At 43.7% G+C, this 14,047-nt stretch overlaps 1 protein-coding gene across 2 annotated transcripts in view; it reads left to right on the top strand.

Annotated features, from left to right (window-relative positions):
• Positions 1-2,076: 2,076 nt before the first annotated feature.
• LOC140732488 (plectin-like) overlaps positions 2,077-14,047 on the top strand; it is a 384,936-nt gene continuing 372,965 nt past the window's right edge. For both annotated transcript variants that reach the window (XM_073055248.1, XM_073055247.1), the window contains exon 1: positions 2,077-2,128. In XM_073055248.1, coding sequence (XP_072911349.1) covers positions 2,092-2,128 — 37 coding nt within the window. In that variant the 5' untranslated portion in view covers positions 2,077-2,091. The remainder of the gene's footprint in view (positions 2,129-14,047) is intronic.

Genomic DNA, 14,047 nt, shown 5'->3' with positions numbered 1-14,047 from the left:
TGTAGGCTAGTGCCCAAGATGGAGCTGACTAAATTTACAACCTTCTGCAGCTTCTTTCGGTCCTGTGCAGCAGCCCCTCCATACCAGACAGCGATGCAGCCTGTCAGAATGCTCTCCACGGTACAACTATAGAAGTTTTTGAATGTATTTGTTGACATGCCAAATCTCTTCAAACTCCTAATAAAGTATAGCCGCTGTCTTGCCTTCTTTATAACTACCTCATTATGTTGGGATCAGTTTAGATCCTCAGAGATCTTGACACCCAGGAACTGGAGCTGCTCACTCTCTTCACCTCTGAACCCTCTGTTAGGATAGGTATGTGTTCCTTCATCTTAACCTTCCTGAAGTCCACAATCAGCTTTTTTGTCTTACTGACATTGAGTGCCAAGTTGTTATTGTGGCACTAGCCCACTAGTTGGGGTGTATCTCACTCCTGTACGCATGAAGTTATATAAGATGTTAGTGAGGCCTAATTTAGAGTATTGTGTACAATTTTGGTCAACTAGCTACAGGAAAGATCCAACTAGGTTGAAAGAATACAGAGAAAATTTACAAGGATGTTGCCAGGTCTGGAGGACCTGAGTTATAAAGAAAGATTGAATGGGTTAGGACTTTATTCCTGGAACTTAGAAGATTGAAGAGATATATGGTAGGCTCACAAAATTCTGATGGGTGTAGTTGGGTTAAAAGCAGGCAGGGTTTTTCTATTGAGGTTGGGTGGGACTACAACTAGAGGTAATGGGTTAAGAGTGAAAGGTAAAAAGTTAAAGGGGGAAAAAGAGATGGAACCTCTTCACTCAGATTGTGGTGAGAGTGTGGAATGAGTTTCCAGCACAAGTGGTGCATGTTAGCTCCATTTCAATGTTTAAGAGATTGTTAGTTAGGTAAATGGATGGTAGGGATATTGAGGGTTATGGCCCTTGCTACCTTTCTAAAGAATGGAAAAAGGGATTGAGTTGGGGGTATTGAGGTTATTGATCAAGGGATCATACTGGGGGAATTGTAGTTGTTGACCAAGAGATGGGTTGGTGGACTGGGGTATCAATCAAGGGATTGGGTTGAGAATTAGGGTTATTGATCAAGGGTTTGGGCTTGGTGTATTGGGTTATTGATTAAGGGATTGGGTTGGGGTATTGGGGTAATGATCAGGGAATGTGCTGAGGGATTAGGGTTGTTGATCAAGAGATTGTGGTTATTAATTAAGGGATTCAGTTGGAGGTATTGGGATTATTGATCAAGGGACAGAGTTGAGGGATTATGTCAGATATTGAGGGTTATTGATCAAGGATTGGGTTGGCAAATCAAGGGATTGGGTTAGGGGGATTGGGGATGTTACTGACCATTACACTACTGGTGTTTAGGGAAGCAATAGAGGTCCTCCATATCTGGTGATGTACAGGACTTTCTTTATCATGTCAGTAGCTTCTTCTCGACCCCCCTGAACCTGGAAGACCAGGAGACAACTCTTAATCTGGCCTCTACCCTTTAATCAATTTGATATGGGTGACCCTACCAAGAACCAAAGCATGAAGCCCTGACTCCAGCCAACATAAATGTCAAGGAAATGGAGGCATGCAGGCCTCCAAACCCAACAAATAGGTTGTAGTCCTCTTGGATGATTGAGTTGGGGGGACTTGCATTTTTGATTAAGGAATTAGTTTGGGTTATTGATCAAGGGATTGTGTTGGAGGAATTGGAGTTAGTGATCAAGGGATGAGATTGGGTAGTTTGGGATTATTGATCTAGGTATTAAATGGGATAATTGGAATTATTGGTTAACATATTGGGTTGGAATGATTGAGGTTGTTGATCAAGAGACTGCATTGGGGGAGATTGGGGTTATTGATCAAGGGATTGTGTTGGAGGAATTGATCAGGGTGGTGTTTTTATTTGCAGGTTGTTATCAACAGGTGGGGGGAGATTATTGATCAATTGTCGATCAATCGATCACATTGATCTAATGTGTGACCTATGATCTAATATCCTTAGGTCAGCAACAAGATGGAGTGGGAACTGGAGACAAAGCGGGAACGGCTGCCTGGTGACACATTGCCTTGGAACCGGCCACGTGTGTCAGAGACGGGCAGGGTGATGGAGCCACCAGAGCGTGCAGTGCTCAGGATAGCAGGTAGGGCTATGCCAGGTGGAGCAGTGTGTGCATGGCTGCTGGCTGTATCTGTGTGGGTGGAATTGATTGATGTACTGGGAAGGGTGTGGATATGTACATGGTGGGTGATGCTGTGTAAATGATGACTGGGTGTTATTTGGATAGGTGCTGGGCTAGTCAATCTTAGGTGCTGCATAATGTATCTGAGGTGGACTGTGTGCTGGAGACAGGAGGTGCTGGCCTTGGATGCTCCCCATGGTTTTCACCTATCTCCTGACCTCTTGACTGGGAGAATTCCTGATTTATTCCCACAAAATATAATGTAAGGAGGGAAGCTTGATGGAATCCAGGGACCATCAATGGGTTCTGGGTCACAGGAGTTTACAGAGCACACAGGCCAGATGATATCTCCAATACTGCACCTTTCCATTGAGTGTGATGTGACCTGGATGAAAATGTAGATGGCTGGGTTGGTAAGTTTGCAGAGGATACAAAGATACATAGTGCTGTGGATATTATAGAAGATTGGCAAAGGATACAAAGGGATATAGATCATTTGCAGATATGGGTGTAGAAATGGCAGATGGAGATTAACATTGCTAAATCTGAAGTTTTGTACCTTGGAAGGCTAAATATAAAAAGACAGTATAGTCTTAACAGCATTTATGTACAGAGTGATCTAGGGGTCCAAGTCCATCACTCCCTGAAAGTGGCTATACGGGTTTGCAGGGTGGTAAAGAAGACATATGGCATGCTTGCATTTATTAGTTCAGTCAGGAAGTTATGATGCAATTTTGTAAAACTCTAGTTAGTCTACATCTTGGAGGGGGAGGGAGAGCAGCCAGATGTCTTGGTACATATTGGTACCAATGACATAGGAAGGAGAAGCAAAGAGGTCTTGAAAAGAGAATTTCGAGAGCAAAACAGAAAACTGAGAAGCAGGACCTCAGGGCAGTAATTTCTGAATGTGCCACACACCAGTGAGAGTAGAAACAGGATGATCTGGCAGATAAATGCATGGCTGAGAAGCTGGTGCAGGGGGCAGGGCTTCAGATTCTTAGATCATTGGGATCTCTTCTGGTGAAGGTATGACCTGTACAAAAGTGATGGTTGCACCTGAACCCTGGGGAGACAAATATTCTTTTGGGCAGGTTTGTTACAGCTGTTAGGGAGGGTTTAAACTAATTTTGTAGGGGCATAAGAACCGGAGTGAAGGGACTCAGTATAGGACAGATTGTTAAAAAAACAAAGTCAGCATGCAGTCAGACTGCCAGGAAGGGCAGGCAAATGATAGGACAAATTTGCAGCCAGTATCAATACATAAGGGATGTTGAATCAAAAAGGGTAGCAAATACAGTACTCAAAGTGTTATATCTCAATGTACAGAGTACAGGTAGTCCCTGAGTTACGAACATCCAACTTACGGACAACTTGTACCTACAAACCGAGGAAGGAAAATGCCGTCCGCCATTTTAAGTTGGATCGCGACGCCGTCCGCCATTTTAAGTCAGATCGTGACACTGTCCGCCATTTTAAGTCATTGGCATTGACGCTGTGTTGAGTGTGTAACTTTGTATTTGGCTTAAATTTTTCTTAGCAAAATTCACCCTGGCCCCGCCCCCCTCTTTTCAGGTCGGCTGGTGGCACAGTGAGATCAGTGCCGTGCTCAAGAACAGAGGTTCCCAAGTTCGATCCAGTGAATGACCGCTCCCGAGCACGCTCTCCATTTGTGCTGGGTTGATGTCGAGCTCGCAACTCGACCTCATTAAAAAAAACACTGCCACTTCCAGTTTAAATTCTCACACGGAATATTGTGGAGGATCAAATACCCAAACCCAGCACAGCCCCCACTTGTCTCAGTGCAGTGGACTTTAGGACCCGGGGAAATTCAGTGCTGTGATCCTTAGGAGCTCAGGAGCCGGCAGAGCTCGGGACCCGCAGCCCACAGTGTTTCTGTTCCATTGTCAGGAAATGTTCACAATTGAAAATAAAGTGGAAATAATAAAGTGTTTGGAAAGAGGTAAAACGTCATCAGTCATTGAAAAAAATGTTAGGCTACAGTCAGTCCACAATTGGAACAATTTTAAAGGATAAAGGATAAAGTGAAAATAATGGAGCATGTGAAAGGCCCTGCCCCGATGAAAGCTACAATTATTACTAAGCAACACAGTGGTTTAATTAATGGAATCATGCGTTTCTTAAGTGTTTTACATACATAGAAAGGTAAAATATATACTATATACTAAGACAAACGTTTGACTAACTGACACTAAATAATACCGGATGTACTTGTTCCGAATTACATACAAATCCGATTTAAAGATGGACTCAGGAATGGAACTCATTCATAACCCGGGGACTGCCTGTATAAGAAATAAGGTGGATGATTTGGTTACACTGTTACAGATTGTCAGGTAGGATGTTGTGGCCATCACTGAATCATAGCTGAAGCATGGTTGTAGTTGGGAGCTGAATGTCCAAGGTTACAAATTGCATTGGAAGGATAGGAAGGATGGCAGATGGGGTGGCGTAGCTCTGCTGGTAAAGAATGGCATAAAATTAGTAGAAAGATGTGACATAGGATTGAAAGATGTTGAATACTTGTAGGTTGAGTTAAGAAACTGCAATGGTAAAATGACCCTGATGGTGGTTATATGCAGACCTCCCAACAGTAGCTGGAATGTGGACTACAGATTAGAAAAGGAAATAGAAAAGGCATATCAAAAGGACAATGTTATGATCATCATAGGAGAGTTCAACATGCTGGTTCAAATGGGAAAATCAGGTTGGCAATGGATCTCAAGAGAGTGAGTTTGCTGAATGCTTATGAGATGGCTTTTTTAGAGCAATTTTTTGTTGAGTCTACTAGGAGATCAGCTATACTGAATTGGCTGTTATGTAACGAACCGGAGGTGATTAGGGAGCTTAAGATAAAAGAACCCTTACGAGACAGTGATCACAATATGATTGAGTTCAACTTGAAATTTGATAGGGAGAAAGTAAATTCTGATGTAACAGTATTTCAGTGGAGTAAGGAAAATTACAGTGGTATAAGAGAGGATTTGGCTAAAAAATTGGAAGGGGATGCTGGCAGGATGACAGCAGAGCAGCAATGGCATGAGTCACTGAGAAAAATGAGAAAGGTGCATGATAGATATATTCTAAAGCTGAAGAAATACTCAAATGGCAAAATAGTACAACTGTGGCTGACAAGAGAAGTCAAAGCTAATCTAAAAGCAAAAGGGAGGGCATACAACAAAGCAAAAATTAGTGGGAAGATAGAAGATTGGGAAGTTTTAAAAGCCTACAGAGAATAACTAAAAGAATCAATAGAAGGGTAAAATAGAAAGATAAAAATATTTCATCTTTTATGAAATATGAAAGCGAGCTAGCAAACAATATCAAAGTGAATAGTAAAAGATTTTTCAAATACATAAAAAATAAAAAAGAGAAAAGAGTGGATGTAGGACCACTATAAAATGAGGTCAGAGAAATAATAAAGGGGGGCCAAGGAGATGGCAGATGAACTAAAGGAATATTTTCCATCAGTCTTCATGTGGAAGACATTAGCAGTGTGCCAGATGTTGAAGGATGTGAGGGAAGAGAAGTGAGTGCAGTTACTATTACAAGGAGAAGGTGTTCAAAAAGCTGAAAGACCTAAGGGTACATAAATCAACCAGACCAGAGAACTGCACCCTAGGGTTCTGAAAGAGGCAGTGGTAGAGATTGTGCAGGCATTAGTAATGTTTTTTCAAAAATCGTTGGAATCGGGCATTGCGCCAGAGGACAGGAAATTTGCAAAATTCACTCTTTAAGAAAGGAGGAAGGCATCAGAAAGGAAATTATAGACATCAGTGGTTAGGAAGATGTTGGAGTCAATTGTTAAGGAGTATTTGGTGACATAGGTCAAGATAGGACAAAGTCAGCAATGTTTCCTTCAGGGAAAATCTTGCCTAATGAATCTGTTGGAATTCTTTGAGGAGATTACAAGTAGGGTAGATAAAGGGAATGTGGTGGATGTCGTATATTTGGATTTTCAGAAGTTCTTTAATAAGGTGCCACACATGAGGCTGCTTGCCAAGTTAAGAACTGTGGTACTACAGGAAAGTTGCTGGCATAGTTAGAGTACTGGCTGATTGATAGTAGGCAGCGAGTGGGAATAAAAGGGTCCTTTTCTGGTTGGCTGCCAGTGACTAGTGGTGTTGGGACTGCTTCTTTTTATGCTGCATATCAATGACTCAGACGATGGAATAAATGGCTTTGTTGCTAAGTTTGCAGATGATATGAAGATTAGTGGAAAGGCACGTAGTGCTGAGGAAACAGGTAGGCTGCAGAAGCACTTAGACAGATTAGGAGAATGGGCAAGAAAGTGTCGAATCAAATACAATGTTGGAAAACAGATGGTCATGCACTTTGGTAGTAGAAATAAATGTGCAAACTACTTTCTAAATGGGGAGAATTTCCAAAAATTGGAAATGTAAAGAGACTTGGGAGTCCTTGTGCAGAACACCCTAAAGGTTAACTTGCATGTTGAGTTAGTGGTTAGGAAGGCAAATACAATGTTAGCATTCATTTCAAGAGGTCTAGAATAGTAGAGCAGGGATGTGATGCTGAGGCTTTATATGTCACTGATGAGGTCTCACCTTGAGTATTGTGAACAGTTTTGGGCTCCTCATCTAAGAAAAGATGTGCTAGCATTTGAGAGAGTTCAGAAGAGGTTCACAAGGACGATTCCGAGAATGAAAGGGTTATCACAAAAGGAACATCTGATGGCTCTGGGTCTGTACTCACTGGGATTTAAAAGGATGAAAGAGCTGTCATTGAAACCTTTCAAATGTTGAAAGGTCTAGACAGAGTAGATGTGGAAAGGATGTTTCCATTGTGGGAGAGTCTAGGACAATAGGGCACAGCCTCAGGATAGAAGGACATCTATTTAAACCAGAGATGTGGAGAAATTTAAGCCTAACGGTGGTGAATTTGTGTAATTTGTTGCCATGGGCTGCTGTGGAGGTCAGGTTATTGGGTGTATTTAAGGCAGAGCCTGATAGGTTCTTGATTGGACATGGCATTAAAGGTTACGGGGAAAAGGCCTGGGAGTGGGGCTGAGGAGGGGAGAAAAGGATCAGCCATGATTAAATAGTAGAGCAAACTCGAGGGGCCAAGTGGCTTAATTCTGCTCCAATGTCTTACGGTCTTATCTGGAATACTGCGTACATTTCTGGTTGCCTCCATTTTGGATGGATGTCAAGGCTTTGGAGAGAGTGCAGAAGAGGTTCACTAGGATGCTGTTTGGATTAGAGAGTGTGTTCTATAAGGAAACAACACAAGAACAGAATATGTTACGGTACAATACAGGCCCTTCAGCCCAACATGTGCAGACCTATACAAATCATTTATCCTTCACTCCTACCTAGTCCATAACTCCCCATTTTTCTAACATTCATCCTTCTCTCAGAGTCTTTTAAAAGTTCATTATGTACCAGCCTCTCCCACCGCCCCCTCCACACCAGTTTCATCTAGGCACCCATTATTCTCTGTGTGTAAAAAAAAATCTAACTCTGACATCTCCCCTAAACTTTCCTCTTTTCACCTTGGTGTAGGCCATGCTGCACTGGGAAAATGTCTCTAGCTGCCCACTTTATATATACATATATATATAACAGCATTATGAAGGACCCCATGCACCCCTCATACATGAGAAGATCATCGGGGTCTCTCTTCCCGCCATCACGGACATTTACACTACACGCTGCATCCGTAAAGCAAACAGCTTTATGAAGGACCCCATGCACCCTCATACAATCTCTTCTCCCTTCTGCCGCCTGGGAAAAGGCACCAAAGCATTCGGGCTCTCACGACCAGACTATGTAACAGTTTCTTCCCCCAGGCTATCAGACTCCTCAATACCCAGAGCCTGGACTGACACCTTGCCCTATTGTCCTGTTTATTATTTATTGTAATGCCTGCACTGTTTTTGTGCACTTTACGCAGTCCTGTGTAGGTCTGCAGTCTAGTGTAGCTTTCACTGTTTTTTTAATGTAGTTCAGTCTAGTTTTTGTACTGTGTCATGTAACACCATGGTCCTGAAAAACGTCGTCTCATTTTTACTATGTACTGTACCAGCAGTTATGGTCAAAAAGACAATAAAAGTGACTTGACTTGACTTCTTATCATCTTGTACACCTGTATCAAGTCACCTTTCATGCTCCTTCTCTGCAATGAAAAAAGCTCCTGCTCACTCAACCTGTTTCCACAGCATATATTTTCTAATTCATGTAGCACTCTGGTAAATCTGCACCCTCTCTAATGTTTCCACATTCTTCCCATAATGAAGTGACCAGAACTGAACACAATACTCTTCAGGACTGTAAAGCAAGGGGAGAAGTCAATAGTAGAAGGTAGGGAGGGAGATGTAGAAGGGGGTAGGTGATATGCGAAACTGGGAGACAATAGACAATAGGTGCAGGAGTAGGCCATTTGGCCCTTTGAGCCAGCACCGTCATTCAATGGTATCATGGCTGATCACCCAAAATTAGTACCCCATTCCTGCCTTCTCCCCATATCCCTTGACTCCGCTATCTTTAAGAGCTCTATCTAACTCTTTCTTGAAAGCATCCAGAGAATTGGCCTCCACTGCCTTCTGGGGCAGAGCATTCCATAGATCCACAACTCTCTGGGTGAAAAAGTTTTTCCTCAACTCTGTTCTAAATGGCCTACCCCTTATTCTTAAACTGTGGCCTCTGGTTCTGGACTCCCTCAACATCGGGAACATTTTTCCTGCCTCTAGCATGTTCAATCCCTTAATAATCTTATATGTTTCAATCAGATCCCCTCTCATCCTTCTAAGTTCCAGTGTATACAAGCCCAGTCACTCCAATCTTTCAACGTATGACAGTTCCGCCATCACAGGAATTAACCTCATGAACCTACGCTGCACTCCCTCAATAGCAAGAATGTCCTTCCTCAAATTTGGAGACCAAAATTGAACACAATACTCCAGGTGTGGTCTCACCAGGGCCCTGTACAACTGCAGAAGGACCTCTTTGCTCCTATACTCAACTCCCCTTGTTATGAAGGCCAGCATGCCATGAGCTTTCTTCACTGCCTGCTGTACCTGCATGCTTACTTTCAGTGACTGATGAACAATGACACCTAGATCTCGTTGTACTTCCCCTTTTCCTAACTTGACTCCATTTAGATAGTAATCTGCCTTCCTGTTCTTGCCACCAAAGTGGATAACCTCACATTTATCCACATTAAACTGCATCTGCCATGCATCTGCCCACTCACCCAACCTGTCCAAATCACCCTGCATTCTCTTAACATCCTCCTCATATTTCACACTACTACCCAGCTTTGTGTCATCTGCAAATTTGCTAATGTTACTTTTAATCCCTTCATCTAAATCATTAATGCATATTGTAAGTAGCTGCGGTCCCAGCACTGAGCCTTGTGGTACCCCACTAGTCACTGCCTGCCATTCTGAAAAGGACCCGTTAATCCCTACTCTTTGTTTCCTGTCTGCCAACCAATTTTCTATCCATGTGAGTACCCTACCCCCAATACCATGTGCTTTAATTTTGCCTGCTAATCTCCTATGTGGGACCTTATCAAAGGCTTTCTGAAAGTCCAGGTACACTACATCCACTGGCTCTCCCTTGTCCATTTTCATAGTTACATCCTCAAAAAATTCCAGAAGATTAGTCAAGCATGATTTCCCCTTTATAAATCCATGCTGACTCGGACCGATCCTGTTACTGCTATCCAAATGTGCCGTTATTTCATCTTTTATGAAAAAGGGGGAGAGAGAGAGAGAGAGGGGTGAAGGAAAGAGCTGGGATGTTGATTGGTGAAAAAGATAAAGGGCTGGAGAAGTGGGGTTTCTGATATGAGAGGATAGAAGAGCATGGAAGAAAGGGAAGGGGGAAGAGTACCAAAGGGAGGTGATGGGCAACAAAGGAGAAGCTGAGAGTGGGAAATGGGAATGGGGAATGGTGAGGGTGGGGTTGGGGGGCAGTACTGGAACTTTGAGAAATCACAGTTCATGCCATCAAGTTGGAGGCTACCCAGACATAATGTAAGGTACTGCTCCTCCAACCTGAGGCCATGCTGGCAGGAGAGGAGTCTATGGACTGACACGTCAGAATGGGACTGGGGAGTAGAAATGAAATGGGTGGCCACCGGGTGATCCCACTTTTTGTGTCATATGGAGTGAAGGTGACCAGCAAAGCACTTTCCCAATTTCTTCTCTCCAATTCTAACCTCACTCCCTTTGAACATGCTGTTCTCCACACTCTCTGCACTAATCCCAACTTCACCATTAATCCCACAGATAAGGAGAGTGCGGTCGTAGTCTAGCGCACTGACCACAATGGGTCTCACTGATTTACAGGAGGCTACACTGGGAGGACTGGATACAGTAGATCACTCAAAAAGACTCACAGGTGAAATGTCATCTCACCTGGAAGAACTGTTAGGGCCTCGGAATGATAGTGAGGGAGGAGGTATAGGAGCAGGTGTGACACTTGTTCTGCTTGCAAGGATAAGTACCAGTAGGGAGATCAGTGGGAAAAGGGAGTGGTCCCTGTGGAAAGCAGAAAATGAGGGGGAAGGACGCATGGACGTCAGTGAGTTAGACTGGCGGGAAGAATATTAAAAACAAGACAGCTTTATAGAGCAGATGATATAGAGGGAGGCAGAGTAGAAGGGCTTTGACTTAATGGGGCTTCGGTGCTAACAGGTCGAGGCAAGGTAAGTTACTTGTGAAGAATAGGAATAGGAAGTATGTCTGTGAGGCCAGTGTTCTGTACTGGTGTCGGATGTGGGATGTCCAGGAGACTCCCAATCTCCCAGGCAGCCACATCTGTGCCAGGTGCATCGAGCTGCAGCTCTTTAGGGACCGAATTAGGGAACTGGAGATGCTGCTTGAAGATATTTGTCTGGTCAAGGAGAGTGAGGAGGTGATAGAGAGGAGCTATAGGCAAGTAAGCACACCGAGGCCTCAGGAGACTGATGTGGGTAATAGTCAGGAGAGGGACGGGCAAGAGTCAGATCCTAAAGAATACCCCTGTGGCTGTCCTCATTAACAATAAGTCTCCTGTTTGAGTACTGTTGGGGAGGACGACCTACCTGGGGAAAGCAACAGCGGCTGCGCCTCTGGCACAGAGTCTGGCCCTATGGCTCAGAAGGGTAGGGAAAGGAAGAGGAAGGCAGTAGTGAAAGGGGTCTCTATAGTTAGGGGGTCAGACAGGAGATATTGTGGATGCAGGAAAGAAATGCGGATGGTAGTTTGCCTTCCAGGAGCCAGGATACGGGATATTTCTGATGGCATCCACGATATCTGGAAGTGGGAAGGTGAACAGCCAGACATCGGGGTACATATCGGTACCAACGACGTAGGTAAGAAAAGGGAAGAGGTCCTGAAAACAGACTACAGGGAGTTAGGAAACAAGCTGAGAAGCAGGACCTCAAAGCTAGTAATCTTGGGATTGCTGCCTGTGCCATGCGGCAGTGGGTATAGGAATAGAATGAGGTGGAGGATAAATGCGTGGCTGAGGGATTGGAGCAGGGGGAAGGGATTCAGATTTCATCAGGATCTCTTTTTGGGCAGGCGGGACTTGTACAAAAAGGACAGGTTGCACTTGAATCCAAGAGGGACCAATATCCTGGTAGGGAGGTTTGCTAATGTTATCGGGGAGAGTTTAAGCTAGAATTGCTTGGGGGTGGGAACCGAACTGAAGAGACAGCAGAAGGGGCAGTTGGCTCACAAATAGAGAAAGCTTGTAGATAGTGTGAGAGGCAGGATAGGCAGGTGATAGAGAAGGGATGCGCTCAGACTGATGGTTTGAGATGTGTCTATTTTAATGCAAGGAGTATCATAAACAAAGTGGATGAGCTTAAAGCGTGGATTAGTACTTGGAGCTATGATGTTGAGGACATTACAGAGACTTGGATGGCTACTTAAAGTGTCAGGCTTTACATGTTTCAGAAAGGACAGGGAGGGAGGCAAAAGAGGTGAGGGCGTGGCACTGCTGTTCAGAGATAGAGTCTCGGCTGCAGAAAAGGAGGAAGTCATGGAACAATTGTCTACTGAGTCTCTGAGGGTGGAAGTTAGAAACAGGAAGAGGTCAATAACTCCACTGGGTGTTTTTAATTTCCCCAATATTGATTGACATCTCTCTAAAGCAAGGGGTTTAGATGGGGTGGAGTTTGTTAGACAGACAGACATACTTTATTGATCCCGAGGGAAATTGGGTTTCATTACAGTCGCACCAACCAAGAATAGTGTAGAGATATAGGAATATAAAACCATAAATAATTAAATAATAATAATAATAAGTAAATTATGACAAGTGGAAATAAGTCCAGGACCAGCCTATTGGCTCAGGGTGTTTGACCCTCCGAGAGAGGAGTTGTAAAGTTTGATGGCCACAGGCAGGAATGACTTCCTATGACGCTCAGTGTTGCATCTCGGTGGAATGAGTCGCTGGCTGAATGTACTCCTGTGCCTAACCAGTACATTATGGAGTGGATGGGAGACATTGTCCAAGATGGCATGCAACTTGGACAGCATCCTCTTTTCGGACACCACCATCAGAGAGTCCAGTTCTACCCTACAACACCACTGGCCTTACAAATGAGTTTGTTGATTCTGTTGGTGTCTGCTACCCTCAGCCTGCTGCCCCAGCACACAACAGCAAACATGATAGGTGTGTTCAGGAAGGTTTCCTGACACAATATGTAGATAAGCCTTCAAGGGAAGAGACTGTTCTTGATCTGGTACTGGGAAATTAACCTGGTCAGGTGTCAGATTTCTCAGTGGGAGAGCATTTTGCAGCTAGTGATCACAATTCTAGCTCCTTTACCATAGCATTGGAGAGGGATAGGAACAGACAAGTTAGGAAGGTGTTTAATTGGAGTAAGGGGAAATATGAAGCTATTAGGCAGGAACTTGGAAGCATCAGGGAAATGTATGGCAGAAATGTGGCAAATGTTTAGGAGATATTTGCGTGGAGTTCTGTGTAGATACGTTCCAATGGGAAAGGAATGTAGGGTACAGGAATCATGGTGTACAAAGGCAGTTGGAAATGTAGTCAAGAAGAAAAGAAAAGCTTACAAAAGGTTCAAAAAACTAGGTAATTATAGAGATCTAGAAAATTATAAGGTGAGCAGGAAGGAGTTTAAGAATGAAATTAAGAGAGCCAGAAGGGGCCATGAGAAGGACATGTCTAATATGCCAAAGAAGGATGTTATGGACGAAATGGGAGGTGAGGACCTCGATAAAATCTCTGTCACTAAAGAGAAAGTGATGAACAAACTACAGGGCCTGATGGTAGATAAGTCCCCTAGTCCTGATAGGATGCATCCCAGGGTGCTGAAGGACTTGGCAGAGGTTATAGTAGACACGTTGGTAATCATTTATCAAAACTCTGTAGACTCTGCGCAGGTCCTGGCGGATTGGAGACAGCAAATGTCACGACACTTTTTTTAAAAGGATGTAGGCAAAAGACAGGCAACTATAGGCCAATTAGCTTAACTTCTGTAGTTGGGAAAATGCTTGAAGCTGTCATTAATGAAGAAATAGTGAAACATTTAGAAAGAAGTGGTTCTATTAGACAGACACAGCATGGATTCAGAAAAGGCAGGTCCTATTTGACAAACTTACTGGAGTTCTTTGAGGACATAATGAGTGCAGTGTATAGAGGGGAACAGGTGGACATTGTATACTTGGATTTCCAGAAGGCGTTCGTTAAAGTGCTGCACGAGAGACTTATAAATAAGATATGGATGCATGGAGTCGGAGGAAGTATATTGGCAGGGATAGTGGATTGGTTAACCAATAGAAGGCAGAGAATTGGTATAAATGAGTGATTCTCCGGTTGGCAGTCAGTGGTGAGTGGGGTGCCACAGGGGTCGGTGCTGGGCCAGCAGCTGTTTACC

Source organism: Hemitrygon akajei, chromosome 8 (genome assembly GCF_048418815.1).
Source record: "Hemitrygon akajei chromosome 8, sHemAka1.3, whole genome shotgun sequence".
In the NCBI taxonomy this organism is placed as follows: Eukaryota; Metazoa; Chordata; class Chondrichthyes; order Myliobatiformes; family Dasyatidae; genus Hemitrygon; species Hemitrygon akajei.
The sequence above is the reverse complement of the archived record's forward strand: the minus strand, read 5'-3'. Positions and strand labels throughout refer to the sequence as shown.